This window comes from Ictidomys tridecemlineatus, chromosome 1 (assembly GCF_052094955.1).
Source record: "Ictidomys tridecemlineatus isolate mIctTri1 chromosome 1, mIctTri1.hap1, whole genome shotgun sequence".
Lineage (NCBI taxonomy): Eukaryota > Metazoa > Chordata > Mammalia > Rodentia > Sciuridae > Ictidomys > Ictidomys tridecemlineatus.
In genome coordinates this window covers 102,407,477-102,426,366 of record NC_135477.1, presented here as the reverse complement: position 1 = coordinate 102,426,366, position 18,890 = coordinate 102,407,477, and the positions used below count along the sequence as shown (strand labels likewise).

The 18,890-nt window shown below is 35.3% G+C and overlaps 1 protein-coding gene across 11 annotated transcripts in view; it reads left to right on the top strand.

The window, feature by feature from the left end:
* Kiaa0825 (KIAA0825 ortholog) overlaps positions 1-18,890 on the top strand; it is a 383,898-nt gene that overhangs the window by 192,806 nt on the left and 172,202 nt on the right. For all 11 annotated transcript variants that reach the window (XM_078044980.1, XM_040273480.2, XM_078044969.1 and 8 more), the window contains 3 exons: positions 2,022-2,181; positions 6,113-6,271; positions 8,075-8,169. In XM_078044980.1, coding sequence (XP_077901106.1) covers positions 2,022-2,181; positions 6,113-6,271; positions 8,075-8,169 — 414 coding nt within the window. The remainder of the gene's footprint in view (positions 1-2,021; positions 2,182-6,112; positions 6,272-8,074; positions 8,170-18,890) is intronic.

Below are 18,890 nucleotides of genomic sequence, written 5' to 3'. Positions count from 1 at the left end.
GTTCTTCTGTTAAGATAAATCTTAATTCCTCATGAAGATTATCTTGGAACCTACATGATATCATTTAACTAGATTTCTTGCACTTGCATCCAGATTTAACTTTGAATTTTTTGTGGAAAAGGTGAGAATAACTGCAGTCAAATAGGTGGCAACTATAAATGTTGCCTGTCCTGCATACTGCCTGAAAGTATTACTAGTCATTAAAATAACCTTCACTTTGTAGTAACTCTCAAGCTGTAAACAGTCAACTTATATTCTGGAGAACACACAGCCCCAAAACTAAAGAAATGTCTGTCTTTGCAAAGTAATTTGTCGAGTTGAAGATTATTGTTTTTCATCATGGTGACCCTGACTTGGCTGGCTGGGTGCATATACAGATTAAGATTAATGCAGTTATTCCTTGGCTAAGGTCTGCCTCTTTCAGGGCACATTCTCCCTAATGACATGATTGATAGGCAGTCCCAAATCCAGAGAGGAACTCATTAATCATAGCATTGACTGAATCCAATCATTTGCTTCACCTGCACAGTGATGGACAGGAAAGGATACAATTCAGGGGCTGACACTGAGATACTCCTTTGTCAGAGAACCTCAACTTTTTCAATGTCAGCCTCTACAAAACCCAACAAGAAATTTTGCTTGCAACCTGCATGCAGCTTCAAAAAGATACACGCAAACTTCTCATAAAGGCCATTTTAAAAAAAGAGATTTATGCTAGTTGATGACTATTGCTAAGTCAGAGTGGGATTTGCTTTTTGGGGAATTAAGGCTTATAGGATCTTGAAATTCCTTTTTCTTTCTTTCCTCTTTTTTGAGAAGGATATTTTGAAGCTACATGTGGAAGCAATATCAGAGTTAATGTCCAGCAGCTGGGTATCATTTGGTTCAGTCTTCAGGTCAACGGCACTGACTCTCAGCAGAACTAATTTTATAATCATGGCAAAATCTCAGTAATGAACTGCAGTACACAGCTGATTACACCACAATAAATTTCATTTAGCCTGGGAAACAGTAGAAACCATGAGTTTTCCTAAGAACACTTAGACTGAAAGCCTAACATGATCCAATAGGAATAGTAATAAAATTAGTGTGAAATATGTAGCATGTGTGATGACTATCATAATTTTTTACATAAGTATACTTTGAGGTGTTTAAAATATTTTGTTATCCGTTATTATGTAAACAATTTTCAAAATGAAGGACAAGCATATATATGTGTGTATATATATGTATATATGTATATATATATATGCATGTGTATATATATATATATATATATATATATATATATATATATATATATATGCATTCTCCAAAAAGAAACATTTCAGGACTGTTTTCAACATTCTTAGTGTGATGATTGTAAACCCTTTTTCTGGAAGAATAATCAAAGTAATGACCTTTGCTATGTATCTGTTACAGAAAAGGAGCAGGAGAGGGGGCTTATATTTTTTAAAGGCAACAAGTGTCAAAGGCCAATTTAAAATACCCAGTGGTAAGCACACTGCCACCAAGCATTCAGCCCATATTTAGAATAATAGGCTCCCCCTTTTGACACATTAATTAGTCTCTAATGTATCCTAAGACAGGTGTAAAAGGAATCTACAAAAGACAGAATACCAAAGCTATTCCCAGTATCAAAGATACTTTTTATCCTCCAAGAGAAAATACAAATTATTTCTTACACATTCTTAAAAAGAAATGTTTTGTTTTCATCCTGTGATTATAGCAATTTCAACAATTGCAGTAATGGGAAAATGTTTTATAGATAGGAGTATAAATGCAATAAAGAAATGTTTTAAAAGAAACGATTCAATTTTAAAAAATGCTTTCAGGTGCTTAATTCTGAGGCGCTGTTTCTATGAGCAGCAGCAGTTTGGGAAAGCTTACTATTTGAGCGAAGTCTTTATGGGTGCTTTGAGTATGAGATTTACATCGACTCTCCACACTCAATCTCTCTGATTATTTTCCATCTTTACGATTCTTCGCCGCTGATATGTATGTGCTTCCTTTGTGTTTAGTGCCTTTATGACAATGGAGAAAAGCACAGTCTTAGAAGAAGGAGACACTGCTCTTGAACTGACTGAGCAGAAAATAAACATGATGGTCCTGGATGTCTGCCACAAACCAGGTGGCAGCGAGTACCTGAGGCAAATTTATCACATCATGCGGCTCAATGAGGTAGGGAAACGGCCTTTTTACCGAGCAATTAGGTGTGTACTGGCCTGAGGCAGCGTCTGCTGGCAGCTAAGGGTTAGTCAAGGAGGTGATAATACTTCTTAAAGTCAATACCAAACTCAATATTGCATTATTAATAGAATCTATTCAGCCCCGGCTGTTCTGCATTTGTACAGAAAAAAAGCTTCACTGAAACAATGTAGGTTTTATTTGTATGATTTAAACAATAACATGGCTCATAAACTCAGTTCAGTTCTGAATTGTGGAGACTAGAGGTGTAGTTTGGGAATTGTGTGTTTGTGACCGTTAAGCTGATGCTAAAATCTGGTATTTGTGGAAATGAATTTTCTGAAGAGAGACACTGCTATTTTCCTAAAGACATCATACTTCTACTGGTGAAGTTAGAGATTCCTTATGTAGTTAAAAACTTCAGAAGAATACTGAACCTTATTTAGGAGCAACCAGATTAACCCAAGGAAATTTATTAATGCACAGACACTGGCTGGAACCAATGCTACGCCTATTCTTTGCTTGGTTTAGCCTCTGACTTTGCGTGTTTTGAGCTGTTTTAACGAAAATCTACATACATAGTTAATCTTAGTTATTTGCTTGAGACAATATAAGTTTGCTAACTCAGCAAGTTTTTATTTTGATCATATGTATCTGAATTAGAAGGTGGTATCATGTTTATGTTTGTAAAAATGATTGTATTTTCTGCTATAGTAAAAATTATATAATATGAATGATGTGAATATGTAGCATTTTATCTCAATGATATAGGCTTTAAAAAACATAGATTTCCAAGTGGTGAATTAAATTCTATGATAGCATTTTACAACTTAGTTATGTAAATGTTCTTCCCAACCATTTTCTGACAGTTGCTTGAAGTAAAACTTGTTTACTGGATTTCTTGGAGCTAATCAACTAATCAATAAACAGGTGGCATTACAATGTCTTTAATGATAACCTGATGTGAGAAATTTGTAGCTATGAGAAATGACCCTGTCCTTAAGGCTCCAGAGCTCAGTCTATAGTTGCTACAAAGTAACACAGACTATTCACTCTTGTTAAGGATGCCTGATAGCCTGTGTGGGATTTCTATTTGGGAAGCCCTGGAACTCCCATCCTTGGCTAAATGAATGATCTCCCTTCTAAAGTTATGTTCCTCAATGGCATTTCCACTTGGCCACCTGGATTTAGCCAAAGTAATTGTGGTGACTAATAAGAAGGAGATGTTGAAGTATGATTACTATTAGAGCCTTTGTGTAAATTGATGTCATAGAAGCTCTGGAGGTAGTAATGGCTTATATAGATTGCCAAATTGATAGGAAAGATCAGAAATTACCAATAAACAAAATCATCAAAAACAAGTTGTATATTTATTAGCTGTCATTCATCTGATACATTTCCCTCACAGAGTTTTTGGAACTCTGAGGCAGTGGTTCAGAACAGGTGTGCTATGAAATCTTTACTGGGAGGTCACCAGTTTTTGATCAATTGGGCTCAAACTTATGATTTTCCTTTTTTTACACCTAAATCTATTTACTATTATGGCAATGTCCATCAGATTGTTTGTTGAGCTATCTTTAATTTGCTCTGTTGAGTGAAGCATGCACAGAAAGGTAAGAGGTATGTTAGGTAAGACTAAAAGTATAGCAAGTAGGAGACTAATTAAAAAACACAGACAATAAACTCAAACAATACCAAGGTGGCTGAGTGACTAATGTAGGCTCATGGCTGCTTTTAAATGGGTGGCATTATGTGCTGTAGGTGCAAATGCACTGTGAGGTTTGCTCATTTGATGAGTAGTACTGTGAATCTTTAGCACCTTCATGCGTGTTGCTAAACGTCACTCAAAATGTAATATGGGTTCCATTATGGGTATAGGCCCAGCTAAGGGGAAGAATGCATTTGTAGTTGATAGAGTCTGAGAAGTTGTGAAGGAAAGTGGGTTTAAAGGTTTGTCTTTGAGATAAAAGTAAGATGACTGAGCAAAAAAGTATAATTGTGGTTAAAATTAACCTGGCCATGAACACAGATGAGAAACCCAGATTTGGTCGTGTTCAGTGAGTGTGCTAGTTGGGACCATCAGGCAGGTGGGGACACTTCAGTGGAGAGAAGTAGAGAAAAAAAAATGGATAAAAAAATGAACTTTGGTTTAACTGCACAGAGAAGGTGTTCAAGAAAGAATGGACATATTCTGAACAAATAGGCCTGATTAAACCCTCTATTTAAAAGAATGTCTTAGTAAAATAATCAGTTTTTTTTTAAGAAAGGGTATTGATGACTGTCAATATAGTAGTTTAACATGGGAGAAAAATTCCAGTTTGTTCACAACTTGTAACAGAGCACTTTTTTTGAATAATAGAAACAAAAGATAAAAATATGGTTATGTAAGGGCCAATTAATTAAGAAAAAATATTAGCCAAAACAAAGCATATTTTCCCAATGAAGGAAGTGTTTTTATCCTTTTTAAAATTTTGTTTCATAAATCACAAGGGAGAAAAACTTTGTTTCTATTCAGTAATCTATATCTAGGCATAAAATTTCTTTGTGATGGCTTTATCATCATCTAAACATATTTTGTAAGTTCATGTGTGTCACTCTGTCAGACTCTAGAGAATTAATCTTTTTCTTAAACTTACAATGAGCAAGCTTAAGAAATGACTGCTATAGTTAGCTTTTGTAGTAGTTTCTTTAGATGCCACTTAGGTAGTAAAATCTGAAATTTTCCCTCTACCATGGACACAGGGTGTTTGTAAAGTTGTAGGGACTCAAGAGAAAGCACAGTGAAATAAAGCCAGGTGTGTGGTTTCTTTCTCCAACTCCACCACTGTCCTCTATGTAACCACAGGCTTGTCCCCTGGTCTTTCAGAGGCAACCATTGATTGTGGTCTTGGAGTAGACTTTCTTGAACTTTCACGTGCCTCCCAATCTCTTGGGAATTCCAGAGTTGTCAGGCAGATTTTGATTCAGTGAGGGCTGAAATTCTGCTTTGCTAATACGCTCCTAGTTGAAGCTGATTCTGCTGGTCTATGCACTAGACCTTGAATAGCAATGATTTTTAGATGACTTCTGAGGTCCTTTTCATCTCTAAGACTCTGAACTTTGTTTTAACCTTAACCTTGAATAAAACAAATTATATTGTGGCATATTAAAAATCAGAAGAACATTTATTATTTTAATTTATTAAATGACTTATTAATAGCGAACATTTGTTAGTTCATGGAAGATTTATGATCATTTAAGTTTGTGGTCATCTGAAGGGTCATAATAAACTAGGATTGTTTGTTCACCTTACTTATTTATGGGTGGAAAATGAGGTATAATGCAGTAGATCGTCTCTTTTTTTGCCCAGGACTGCACTGGCACTTGGAGGATTAGAATTACATATTCTGAGCTTTTATCACCTTGATTTTTTAGTCCACAGAATAGAAATAGACTTTAGGAGCTTGTATTATAAATAATTCTGCTTAGAATGTGACTTCTTGCAGGAAAATATCAGAATACTTAGCATTCTGCTGAGCCTGGAGTAGGGAGCAAACTATAGTTAATAAAGGAAAGCCTAATCTCGTACTGGGCATAATCACACCTGAGTTACGTTTTAGTAACCAGACATGATAGCACATGAACCAGTGACTAGATAATGCCTGTGAAAGACTCTGACATATAAAGCATTCATTCATTATGTGAGAGTTTGTTAAATGGGCTTTAAATCTATACTGTACAACAGGTAAACCTATTTTTGATTGGTTTATTGCAATGCTGATTGGTACTCATCTATGTATTTTCTGAAAAATGTATTCTTCTCCAGGCAAGGAATCCACTGCAATCTTGCAAATGTGCTGAAAGGGTAAACTTGGATATTGATCAGTTTATTTTTAAAGAGAATATGTGCTTCTCACTATCATGACTTGTAATTTTTTTCTTAAAGGAATATTTAAAAGAACATCTGTTTTCTATGAATGGTTCAGAGGAAAAGCCATTACCCATCCCACCTATAAAGACGACCTTGAGAAGTGTGGAAGCTCAGCCTTCTGTCTTTAACCCTTTCCATGTGCACAAGGTGTTTAGTGAGAATATGCTAGATCAGGTATGCAGAAATTAAATGGTAACTTTAATTCAAATGTGTGGTTTCTCTACATAAGTAAGAAAATGCTTTGGTTTGAATATGTACTCATAAGCTTCTTAATTTTTTTTGGCTAGGAAGCAAAAAATCCCTTATTCCAGTTTATATGGTCTGTTCAAATTGTCTTTTGAAAGTTATTTTACCTTCTATATCAAACTGATTCATATGTTCGGTCTATAAAACTTAACTTTTGATCAGGTCAGTTTGCCCTGGGCAGACCAAACATCTGTTAGGTTGTGTCTACAGAAGGCACAAAGAATCAGGCATTTTGTAATATTCTTCCTCTCCCTTGTCACTTCTTTTCCCCTGAGAGAAAAAAACACCTTATGATCTTTGAGTGTATTAGATTAATTAGAAAATAATTTTAAATGAATTGCAATAGAACATTGAGCTTCTATTTTAAATTTCATGGATAAATTTTCTTTTTATAACCCTAAACACATCCCCAAACTTCAAATGAATTTTACTAATGACCTTAAAGCAAGGACATTTGGAATAAAGTCAATGTGATAAACCCCATACATTTTTAAATGTCAGATTATCCATTGTGTAAGCTGCATGTTTCAGTAGTTACATTAAAAAGATCATCTTTCCGCCAAAGTTTTTGAAATCTGAAGTTGCTTTGCTTTGTTCATTCTTCTGGTAGCTTTTCCCAGAAACCTCTTGACAGACAATTTGAACTAATAGGGCAGAAGAGAAGGATGGCTTGACCTAGAGCTCTGAGGAAAATAAGAATTAAAACAATGGCCTAATTCGGCATGCAGATAATATTTTTACCATGCCTCTTACAGTGCTCGTCTACATTCATCAATACTGTAGTAGAATAAGACCTTCAAATGCTGACAACCCGGGGCAGAATTCTCCTGCTCTATGACAGGATTGTAGTGCTTGATTAATCAGCAGGTGACAGGGGATAGCTCTTGTTGGATTTTAAACATCAGCCTGGACTCTTGTTATCCAAACTATTTAGTTTTAAGGAGCATAAGCATCTATAATACTTTAAAACAAAATGTATTATGTAAGTTTGAGTTTATTGGATGTTTTCCTGTATTGTACATTAGATTGCTTCAAACCATAAATGATTATTATAGCTGTTAAATTATCCTTACTTCATTTAAATAAATGGCATGTTGTATTGAGTTCTGAATTATGAGATTATTTTTCACAGTATTTTTTCCTCTTTACTCTGTTGTGAAATTATCTATTAATGAGAAAAGGGAATCATTTATGTTATTTATACTTGCAGGTCCTTGTAGTCTCCCTTTAAGGCATTTTCTTGACCAAAAAGATGACATTAATATCATACTCTAATTATGGTGGGTCTTATAATTTGAGTCTTAGCACTACTAAGTTTGTTTTTTTAATCAAACTTTGGGGTGCTAAAAAAATATAAAGTGATTCATGCAAAAGTTGCCTGTAGAGTGATCTATACAAAAGTTGCCAATTATTTTGCTTTGTTTTTCAAAAAGTCACCCTCCCAGAGAAACTTGTTGGGCAAATGCCATTATCACTTGGAAGAATAACGACTCAAGAAATTGATTTATATTTTTATAAGTAATGACTACATCCCCAAATGGATTTATAAATTAATTGCTGTCTTTTTGGAATAAAAACCTTCTTCTGTGGACATGATTGATGTTATATGTCTAAGTCCTTGTTCTGGACCCCCCTCCTTCTTAGTTAGTCTATCACAGCTGGAGCTTTAATTTACTGATCATATTAACTCTGATTAATAACTAACAATAGTGTCTTCTCATTTATCAACAGTCAGTCATCACAAAGTGGAACTGGAACTGGTCAAACTTGCTGCCAAATTATCTGGGACTGGATAAGATGACCTTCAGTGTGCTGCTCAAAAACAGGTAATAAGATTGGGGATCTTGGGGATCTGGGGGTGGGGGAAGATCCTGTCAGTGCACATGCACACACAGATGTGTGGGTATCATTTTGGGGAAAAAGCAAAAACATTTTGTCAACAGAGAAATCTCTTTTATTTTCTCTTTCTCCAGTCTCTCATCTTGAAATAATCTGGCTGAAATTATATAAGCCTACTTCCTAAATTCTGTTTTCTGTAATGAACATTTGCAAAATTTTTTTCCAAAATGAAATTATTTGATTTCAGTGTCAGTTTTAAACTTTGTATATTTAATAGTTCACTTTTGTAAACACCAAAAATTATTGACTTGGATGACATTATCATACTATACCTTTGTTTACAACAATTTAATGAATGCATTCAAAATGCCAGACCAAATCAACTAGTCTAATCAGGGGAAACATATAAGTAAAACTGTCATGATTGAATTTTTTACTTTTTAGCCAGTTATTTTGGCACTGTCTTGTTATAGCCTCATTTGCATATTATTTTATACACGCACACACACACATACACCATTATAATACAATAAAATAATAATGTGATTTCAGCCTAAAAAGTTAAACTTGTTATTTATTTTGTACACTATATACACATTTTCTTTTGGATTAATTTACATGGATTTTACAAATATATCTTGGTAGTTTTCAGAGAATTCCTATAAACTTTTAAAATTAAATTTCTCTATCAATTTTCACATTTCAAATTTTATATATATATATATATATATATATATATCCTATATTAGTTACAGTTATTCTACCTATAATATTTTTATATGATCTTTGTAATGTATTTCCAATTTTTTTTCCTTGAAAGAAAATAATGACAGTGACATAGTAGAATTGCCAAATTACCCCTGAGAAATCTGGATGCTTATAAGAAAATGTCCTCTAAGAGAAAGATTGTAGTATTTCCCAGATGAAGGGTTAAAAAGGGAATTAGCTTTATCGCTAATAAAAACTGTAGGTTAGCTGTGTGGTCATATGGTATTCCTAATATTTCACCTTGAAGATCACACAACCATCATGGACAAAGCAAAACAATCCTGAAACTTCCCCATTAAGGACATAGCCTTTCCTATAGCAATCTTATCACCTGGCAGGCAGTGATCCAGCGTCGACCCTGTTTGTGCATAGTGCACCCCAGACATGCTTCTATCTTTCCCAAAGTTGTCTGAAAAGGTGAGAGGAAGTGTTGATAGTTACATGATGTGTTTCCTATAGTTAGTTGCATGATGTGTGCACAGCATTAAATGTCTATCTGGAAACTTGGAAGGATTTCCAAGTTTTGTTCTTTGGAAATTTTTGAGTTCATGTAGACTAAGTGTATAATATTTTACAAACTTTTCCTCAGTTGGGAGTTGCTGAATCTAATTCAATAGATGGTACTCTAGGGATGACATGCCCTTCAAAATTTACTGCATTTGTGTTGTGTAATAGTTGCTTCTAAGAGAATTTGTGCTTTAACCATAATTACATATTGTTATTTTTGGTTAATAATTTTAGATATACTTCAATTAAGTCACTAGCTATTAAAGTCTATTTCCCTGAGATGTGTGTATGAGTGAGAGAAAGGAACTTCTATAAATTTAGCTAGAAATAACAGGTCAAAACAGTTCTCCTGGAAAAAAGGTCATGAATTTCTTATAGAAACAGCTAGAATCTCATCTTAATAAGAACCTTAGATTTTTAAAGAATGGCATGAAATGCATCCTACTGCAAAGTACCACACACCACAAGCTCCAATGAACCTAACTGATCTACTTTAAAAGATGAAATACACCAGAAAGTTTATAATCTCTTCTATCACTTACCCATTTAAGAAAGCTATTTGAGTTTTGATTAATGTTGAATGACCAACAAAATTGTTTTTGTTATTTTCTGTAAGATACCCTCATTAGGACCTATCTGAGAATGCTGACTTTTTAAAAAATGGTGCATTGAATTTTCTGACAACATGGATATCTGAAAGATACACTCTTGATAATGAGACCACAAAACACTGAGCTTTTAGAATGAGGGTTATATGTGCCATCCAACCTCTACAGAGGTATACTTTTGCCTACTACCATGGTCTTTGGGGTTAGATAAAGCTGAAGAAGAGAATGAAAGAGCAGTTCAGCTGAATATGTTTGGTTCTTTCTTCCAAATTCTCTTCCAAATCATGTGTTCCCTTTTGCTCCCTTTATTGGTAATATATTTGTACTAATTACCTCTGTATTAAGACCTACATGTACGAATGAGGCTGTGAATGTTGTCTGAGGACATGTTACAAAGGAAAGTGAACTCAAATATGCAAGTATGAAAAAAGTCCAGGAGAAGGGAATCCTTTCTATTTACCTCTTAAATTTCTGGCACCCGCTCTTCAGCTTTCCTATAGGCAACAAAACATCTGTGGACTTATCTTTTACAGTGAACAAGACCTCCCTCATCCCCCAAACAAGACACAGATGGGAAAGCAGGATCTCTAGTTTTCTGAAGTTTAGCTCTAACTTTGATTTTCTTAACTTTAAAAGGAAATAATGATAGTTGAGCACGGTGGCACACTCTCAGGAGGCTGAGACAGGAGGATCGCAAGTTCAAAGCTAGCCACAGCAAAAAGTGAGGCACTAAAGCAATTCATTGAGACCTTGCCTCTAAATAAATACAAAATAGTGTTGGGAATGTGGCTCAGTGGTCAAGTGCCCCTGAGTTCAATTCCTGGTATTTGCTTCCCCACCACCACCAAAAAAAAAAAAAAGGAAATAATGATAATTGTTTAGCTACCTTGTGGATATTGTTGTCACAATCAAAAGTTAAAGTATACAGAAATATTTTTGAAAATTGAAAATGTGATACATATTCAGAAAAATAGTAACAGCAGCAGTTTAGTTCTGGTTATGTAAGGAAATAATAAGTTCCATTTTGGCTTAGTTGCAAGATTAAACTTCCAGACCAAGTTTATATAGACTCTATGCCTTAACCAATAGGGAAGATCAGGACACATATCAGATTGGACCAGGCAGTGGGCCCCTAGGTCTGGAAGACCAACAGTGAGAAAATGAGCAAGTAAGAGAGGCAAAAGACCAAGTAAACCACTGAGGAGATAGAGATATAAGAGATGAATACTTGAGGGACAGTTTAGACACATAAAACAGAGAATCTGCAGTGTGCCAGCCATATCTGTTACCTGAGGCCATATTGGTATCAGTTCCACACACTGCATCTGTGCTGCCTCCAAAGGCAGAACAAATCTTGAAGTGGATGCCTGAGTCCTTGGCAGGGATGTACCTTCTGCTCACTATCAGATCTCATCTCAAATACCTCCCTCTAATTCATGATGCTCATATTGCCTTCTTTATGTTCTTTGGATTCTTTAAGTCCTTTCCCACTGTAAAGTCTTTGGTACTTGCAACTCCCTTCGCTCTTCACATGGCCAGCACCATTTTGCCCATCTGGAGTAAATATTGCCTTCTGAGAGTGATTGTTCCCTATCACCCATCTAAAGCAGCCCTCCTGGTCACACTAGTATTACCCTAAATTATGTTTCCTTAACTGAGTTATCACTATCTGAAATCTTAATTTCTGTTTGTTTAACCTTACCCTTAGCAATAAGATACAATCTTTTTGAGATTAGCACCTTGCCTACCTATTTCAATTGTGCCTCCAATACCTAGAACAGCCCTGAACACCTAGTAGGCTCTAAGCAATATTTGTTAACTAATGAATAAATGTGGAATAAAAATGCAGAGAAAAAACTGGCTCCTGTCAGACAAACATAAAGTAGGTATCCTCAAAAATGTGATATTTGGTTAATAGTCATTTAAGTACAAGAAATATACTCTGGTAAATTACAAGTAAAAAATTATCTAACTGCATATTTATTCTCTGCATTTTCAAAATTTGGATAAATAAGATTAGTTAAACTCTTATGTTTCAAATGTCTATTATTGTTGTTGTTGTTGTTGTTGTTATTTGAAATTTGGCTCCGATTAAAGCAGGAACGTGTTACTTATTTTTAATTAACTGATCCAGTTCAAGCCATAATCTTGTCAGCAACAAAATCTGTTTTTTACTCCATGATTCTTAAGTCTTTTGACATTTGGGAGATTGAGTTTGGATTTCTTAAGTGATACTAAAAATGGAAAGTGAAAAATATAAGGTACAGTTAAATGACCATAGCATCCAATCAAGACTTTGTAAATTGAGTGATTTGGGGGGCATTTGAAGAAATGTACAGTAGTTGAGACCTCAGAAAGGAGATCCTGTATATGTATTAATGAAATATATGTTTCAACTTAGAAAATTTGCCACCATAGAAAACAGAGACTCCTTAGAGGTTCAGAAAATCAACATATATATCAGTTCTACAGTTTTACCTTTAATGCCATATAAGAATAAGTATAGTGATTGTACATTGATCTTTTGAAATAATAAAGGTGCTTTTCACAGTTCCTTACTATTTGTTTCTTGCTTTCATTCTTACCCACTTTAAAATAAATCCAGACTAGCAAATGAGATGGTGATTGCATTTCAGGAGAGTGCACCAAAAGGAACACTCTATTCCTTCACTCATGGCGGATCTCCAGATTGCCATTTTGATATTGTTTTCTTTGTCACTGGAACCAATTTATGTTGCTCCTTTTCTCTTTACCTTATTTATCCCAGACTAATTCCCAAGAATTGTGTTGTTGAAAATAATCTGTGAATACAGTAGAGTGCTATGCTATTTTAACCATCTAAATATACTGCATATGAGTTTGGCTTCGAGTTGAGCAAACACAATTAAATATGATGGCAGGAACAGCAGAAGGGGTGGTGGTGGCAGATTTCTGGCTATCAGTTTGGGGCCTTTCCAGGTGGACAATAACCATGCATCTGAGAGGAAACAGAGATTAGAAAACATGTTGGAAAAGAGCTGTTGATCTATAGAGTTGATTGTTTGCTTTTAATAATAATAATTATTAAAGTACCTTTATCCTATATCAGATTACAGTGCGTGCCCTGCGGTGTGTGGAGAATAGGAAATATTGTCTCTGGCCTCAAACTGCACACACTGCATTCTCAAGTGACCATTCTCAGGCAGTGTTACCATTAGCACAATGTTTATAGTTGCTCAAAGCAGTAAATTCCTGGTGCAGCAGCAGGCTGCCTGGTTATGGAGAGTTGGGTTTAAGAAAAAGGGAAAGCTGATTTTATGAGTATACACCTCTGAGCCATTACATACATTACATATGCCATAACATTCAAATTTGGGGATTTTTTTTCATGCTCCAGCTTCATAGAGTACCCATTTCTTTCCACCTCCACCAAAGGCCAAAGCTTCAGTGACTTTCCCTTCCACCAGCATTCTATGTTCTAAAACAGAATACTTCCCCACCCTACCATTCTGAAATCCTGCAGCAGAATTTTTTTTGTTTTTGAACAGAGATTGACTAATATGTATTTTAGGATGTATAAATGTAATACTCTGATACTCAGAATTTCTCAAACTAAGGAATTTGGAACGTGAACCAAATAAATTTGTAAATATGTTTTCCTTTATGCTGGGAAACTTGTATATGTCTGTCATCCTTTATGGTGGGTAAAGCATTTTCACACAAATCTCCTTTGACCCTCACTACAACCATGTAATGAGAGACAGGTATGAACAAGGTTGCAAAACATTAAATAACATTCCCAAGGTCACTGATATTAAATGGCAGGTGGTACTCGTGCTGAATGCTTCTGACACTGTATCTGGTATTTTATCTACTATACTCTGCTCCGTTTCTTTCTTTGCATTTTCTTTTAGCTGTATAATCCTTGTAATAATACTGATGATAATGAACATAATAGAGACTTGCCACATGGCTGACACAATTAAATGATTCACATACACATGTTTAACTGTATCCTACAGTAACCTTATAAAGTTTGTACATGCTATAATCATTTTCCTGATAAGGAATCTGAAACATAGAGGCATAGAGATGTAGGTGATAGTGTTTAGATTCTGGCTGAAGTCCATGTTTTTTTCCCTCTACCCTCCATTCCCCAGGACTAGGAGTTAAACCCAGGGGCACTCTACTACTGAGCTACATTCCCAAACCTTCTTTGAAAAAGTATTTTTATTTTGAGACAGAGTCTCACTAAGTTGTCCAGACTGGCCTCAAACTTACAATTTTCTTGCCTCGGTCTCCTGAGTAACTGGGATTGCAGTTGTGTGCCACTGAAACCGGCTAAGTCCGTGTCCTTTAACAACTTCTCTCTAGGACATCTGTATAGCTTTGCTTACTTTATTCATTCAACAAACATTTTTAAGTACCTTCTATATTAAGGGCTATTCTTTGGAATAAAGTAACAATTTAGTGTGAAATGTTATATATGGTCATGCATGGCATAATGTTTTGATCAACTAGGGGCTGCATATACAATGATCCCATTAGATTATATCTCCTACTGATATTGTGGCCCTCTTAGTTAATGTTAGTAGAATTTATGATGTTTGCCAAATGACTAAATAGCCTAATGACATGTTTTGCCTAACCTTTCTGCATCATTGAACTGTTAACACATGACTGTACTTCAAAGGGTCCTTCGGTGCTACGCCACATAATTTCTAATCCATTTTGAATTTATATTTTGGTTTTTCCCCTCTTGCAGTGCTAATACTCCTGTTAGCAATTGACTTGCCATCACATACTTTACCAGGGAGTTGGAAGCCATCTAATGTGAATCTTCCAAAGTTTCTTCTTAAACTTCAATTTAGTTTCTGTCATCTCCAATCTTTTGTATACAGAGTATCTTCTACCATTTGAAACTTAAGAGTTAAGTTGGCTACTTAGATTGTGCAGGGCCTGAGGAAAAAAAAAACTTTGAAATCTAAATAGTAGACTTGAAAGAATCATCAAAGTGACAGGAGTGACAGGAACAGGGAGCTACTTTAGGACATTCCTAATATTTGGGGGCAAAAGGCAGGATAACTAAAAGGAGGGAAGGCCATGTTAGAGACTACGGCTAGGGACAGATGTGAAAGACATTCCTAAACAAGTTAAGGCCTCAAAAATATCTAGAATTTGAATAAAAATAGGCATGTTCCTGCATCTTTGAAGAAAGTGTGACTGAGATTCTTAAGGTAGGGAAGGAAGCATTATGCTAACCTTTTCTTCAGAAAGTATGTCAGTTCATATCCTCCAAGAAGCAGATGCCAAGATGGGATTAGAGGTTCAAGAAAGTTTTCTTGCTTATTTGATTTTGTTTTGGTATTTGGAAGCAATACACATGCATATTAGAAAGGAGAAAGAAACAGGAATAGGCAGGGAAGACCTTCAAACCAAGTTGCTGATCTGATCCTATGAAAGGAGAAGGTGATGTGATGTGATGTTGGAAAAGTCAGTGTCAGACAGCAAGGTGGTTCTAAGAAAGTTTTCTCAAGGTCAAAGGGAATTTCTTGAGCTATAGCACCCACTAAAATAATCTGGTGTTTTATAGGAGTGGGCTGATTGTAGTCCTTCCACCATACTCAAGACACTGGCTAAGAACAGCATAGGAGAAGCATGGACTCAGCACAAATGCCGTGGTAGATGCGAAGGAATGATAGCTGAGGCCATCATGTCAGCTGTGCTAACTGAAGATCTGAGTGGTGGTTTTCTGTGGCTACCACAGTGGAGATGGGAAAAGTGACTCTCTCATATATAGATTATATAAGTATGTTTTATATAAGCTAACAGGAATGCAATTTAAATAATTTAAGTAATTCTCCATTACTTTAGTGAGAAAACAGTCAGCCTAAATAAATATGTTAAATGCTATTGACAGAAATGCAGAATTGGCAACATTTTGATGAAAAGAAGGTATAATAATTTCCTCAAAAGCAGCCATGGGAGAATATTTTGCTTGTCAAATTGAACCAAAATTCACTTTGTAATGAATTTTTTTTTCTACCTAATTACGCATTCACATACTGGCACTTTTGGCTTCTTGCAATGGATCAAAAGCTATTTAAAAACTTGCTTGTACAGAACACATTCTTTTTTCAGTGACTATTCTTTAATTCTTTTCCCTGTCAAAGACTGTAAAGACCCCAAATCCACTGTGATGTTTTTCTGCAAAAAAAGTTTTAGCACATGCTGCACCAGGAGTAGCTGTCATAGGCCCATTGATTCCGTCTGACTGAAGATGAAGAATATTGACTGCTTTAAGGCTTGTTGATTATTGTTAAATATCTCAAGTTTACGTTGTCAAATCAACATAAGGAAATGAGCTCTTTGAGGATATTTTTACTATGGCATGTTTATAAGAAATATTTAAATGTCTACTAAGTGCAATTAAATATTATAATAACAAATCTGAGCAGCAATTAATATTTTCCCTTTATTTGTATATAACATGATATTATTAATATTTCTGATGCACTATGCTGTTCTGTAACATGCTATATATTTTGATATAAATTGGTTAGAATACCTGAAGTGCTTTCTTTCCTTTTTATTGGTACTGGACATTGAATCCAAGGGTGATTTACCACTGAACCACATCCCCAGCCCTTTTTATTTTTTATTTAGGGATAGGATCTTGCTGAGTTGCTCAGGGCCTCACTAAGTTGCTGAGCTCGTCTTAAACTTATGGCCTTCCTGGCTCAGCCTCCCAAATTGATGAGATTATAGTCATGTGCCACCACATCTGGCATATATTTAATTATTTTATTTTATTTTCCTGCAGTGCTTTCTTATATTATGGATGAAACTCTCACACAGATTGTACCTTGAGAATATAGCTCTAAATCTGCTATCTTTTTTCCATAATATGAGACCTTTTGAAATTTTTTAAAATCGAGATATTTTAGTATCCAGAATCTATACATTGATTTTGAAATTTATTTTATAATAAAATATAAGTGACATATATACAGTATTTCAAAAGGTACAAGAAGATGTTAAATATAGATCCCCCTCCACCTCAATCACACAAATCTCACTCCAGTTGTAACTATTTGAAGCATTTCTGTTCCTATTTGTTTTAGTTCATAAATCTAAGGGATATGATGCAACATGATTTTTTTAAATTTTGCCACCTTAAAATGACATTATTGATTCTTTTCGATGAAACACTGAATTTAACTCATACTATCCTCTCCTTTCCCCTCCTCTTCAAGCTCTACTAGTAAAAATGTTAATTTCTTTTATTGGTCATTTTTATATGATGTTATAAACATGCAATGTAACCTGTCTCCCTCAAGGACAAGATTACTCAGTCCTGATGAGGATGAGGATTCCCTGTGGCTAAGAGAGAGAGTGGAGGTCACTCATAAGAATATTGACCAGCTCACGTAGAATGACTGACTCTGTGGAAGTTAAGCACTTCATGATATCTACACTTGAGCCAATGTGAACAGATCCTCTGGCTTTGTCCAGCTTCATCCTCTCTACTCCCCTTACTGTCGTCCCTCAACTCTGTCCTTCCAAGACCATTTCTGAGCCACCACTAAGATCTTCCCCAGTACTGTAGCTCTTAAAAATCTCCTGTTTTCCAAAATCTCAGGGCATTTATAAACCAAATGACCCATGTTAACCTTCAGGATGTGTCTTTGCTAATGCTTTTGGTGACTGTGGGCACCAGGAGAATAAGAATCACAAACTCTTCTTGCTTGTGACTTTACACTGTAAACCAAATAGTTCATGCTTGTTTTAGTCAGCTATTTTGGTGCTGTGACTAAAAGACCTGACAAGAATAATTAGAGAAGGTAAAGTTTATTTTCGGGCTCAGAGGTCTTAGATTATAGATGGCTGACTCCATTATTTGGGGCCTGAGGTAAGAAAAACATCATGGCGAAAGAGTGTAGCATAGGAAAGTGGCTCAGAACATCCTACCAGGAAGCAGAGAGACTAGACTCAGCTTACAAAATACTGACTCCAAAGGCACACTTCACATGGCCCACCTTCTCCATCCTGGACCTACCTGCCCACAGTTACCACCCAGTTACTCCCTGATTAGGCATTCATAACCCAATCATTTCACCTCTAAACTTTCTTGCATTTTTTCATACCTGAGCTTCTGGGAGACGTCAAATATCAATACCATAACAAGAGTTTTTTTTGGGGGGGCGGGGTTCAGCCTAAATCTATTTTTTGAATAATTTTGTTATAGAACTTTCTTAGTTAAAGAAGACTCACCAAGAAAGAGGCCTTATGAATTCATTTATTAAAAACTGTATTAAATATTTTAAATCATATACATGCTCACTAGAAATAAAACAATACAAACATTGTATAAAGTAAAAGTCACTAATCTTTTGCTCTGCCTCATCACCTATCTTATAATTTCACCCACCAGATATAGCCAATATGCCCTTTTATTTAATTTTCACTTAACCCTTAACATATCCTTTGTGCATTGTCATTATTCTGAATAGAGTTTTAAATGAAAAAAAAATAGTTAGGAAAGTGTTGTGATTTAAAAAAAGAGATCAAAATAGATTCATCTCATTTTCTATAAAATGGTTGTTTTCTACAGTCACAAAGAAATAGGAGATTTAGAAATTGACCTGGAAGCTTATAGATTTTTTTTGTTGTCAAATAGTTGATCATTCCAGATTAATAAGCCTAGTAACAAATCCTAGGTTACAAAAATTTTGTCTGGTCTGACTGGATTTGTAAAGAAGTCAGTAGCCTGATGAAGGCCTTGTTGTTTACCTGTCTCTTCTCCAGAAAGCTCTTTATGCATCTGGTTCAGCCCAAATCAGTGC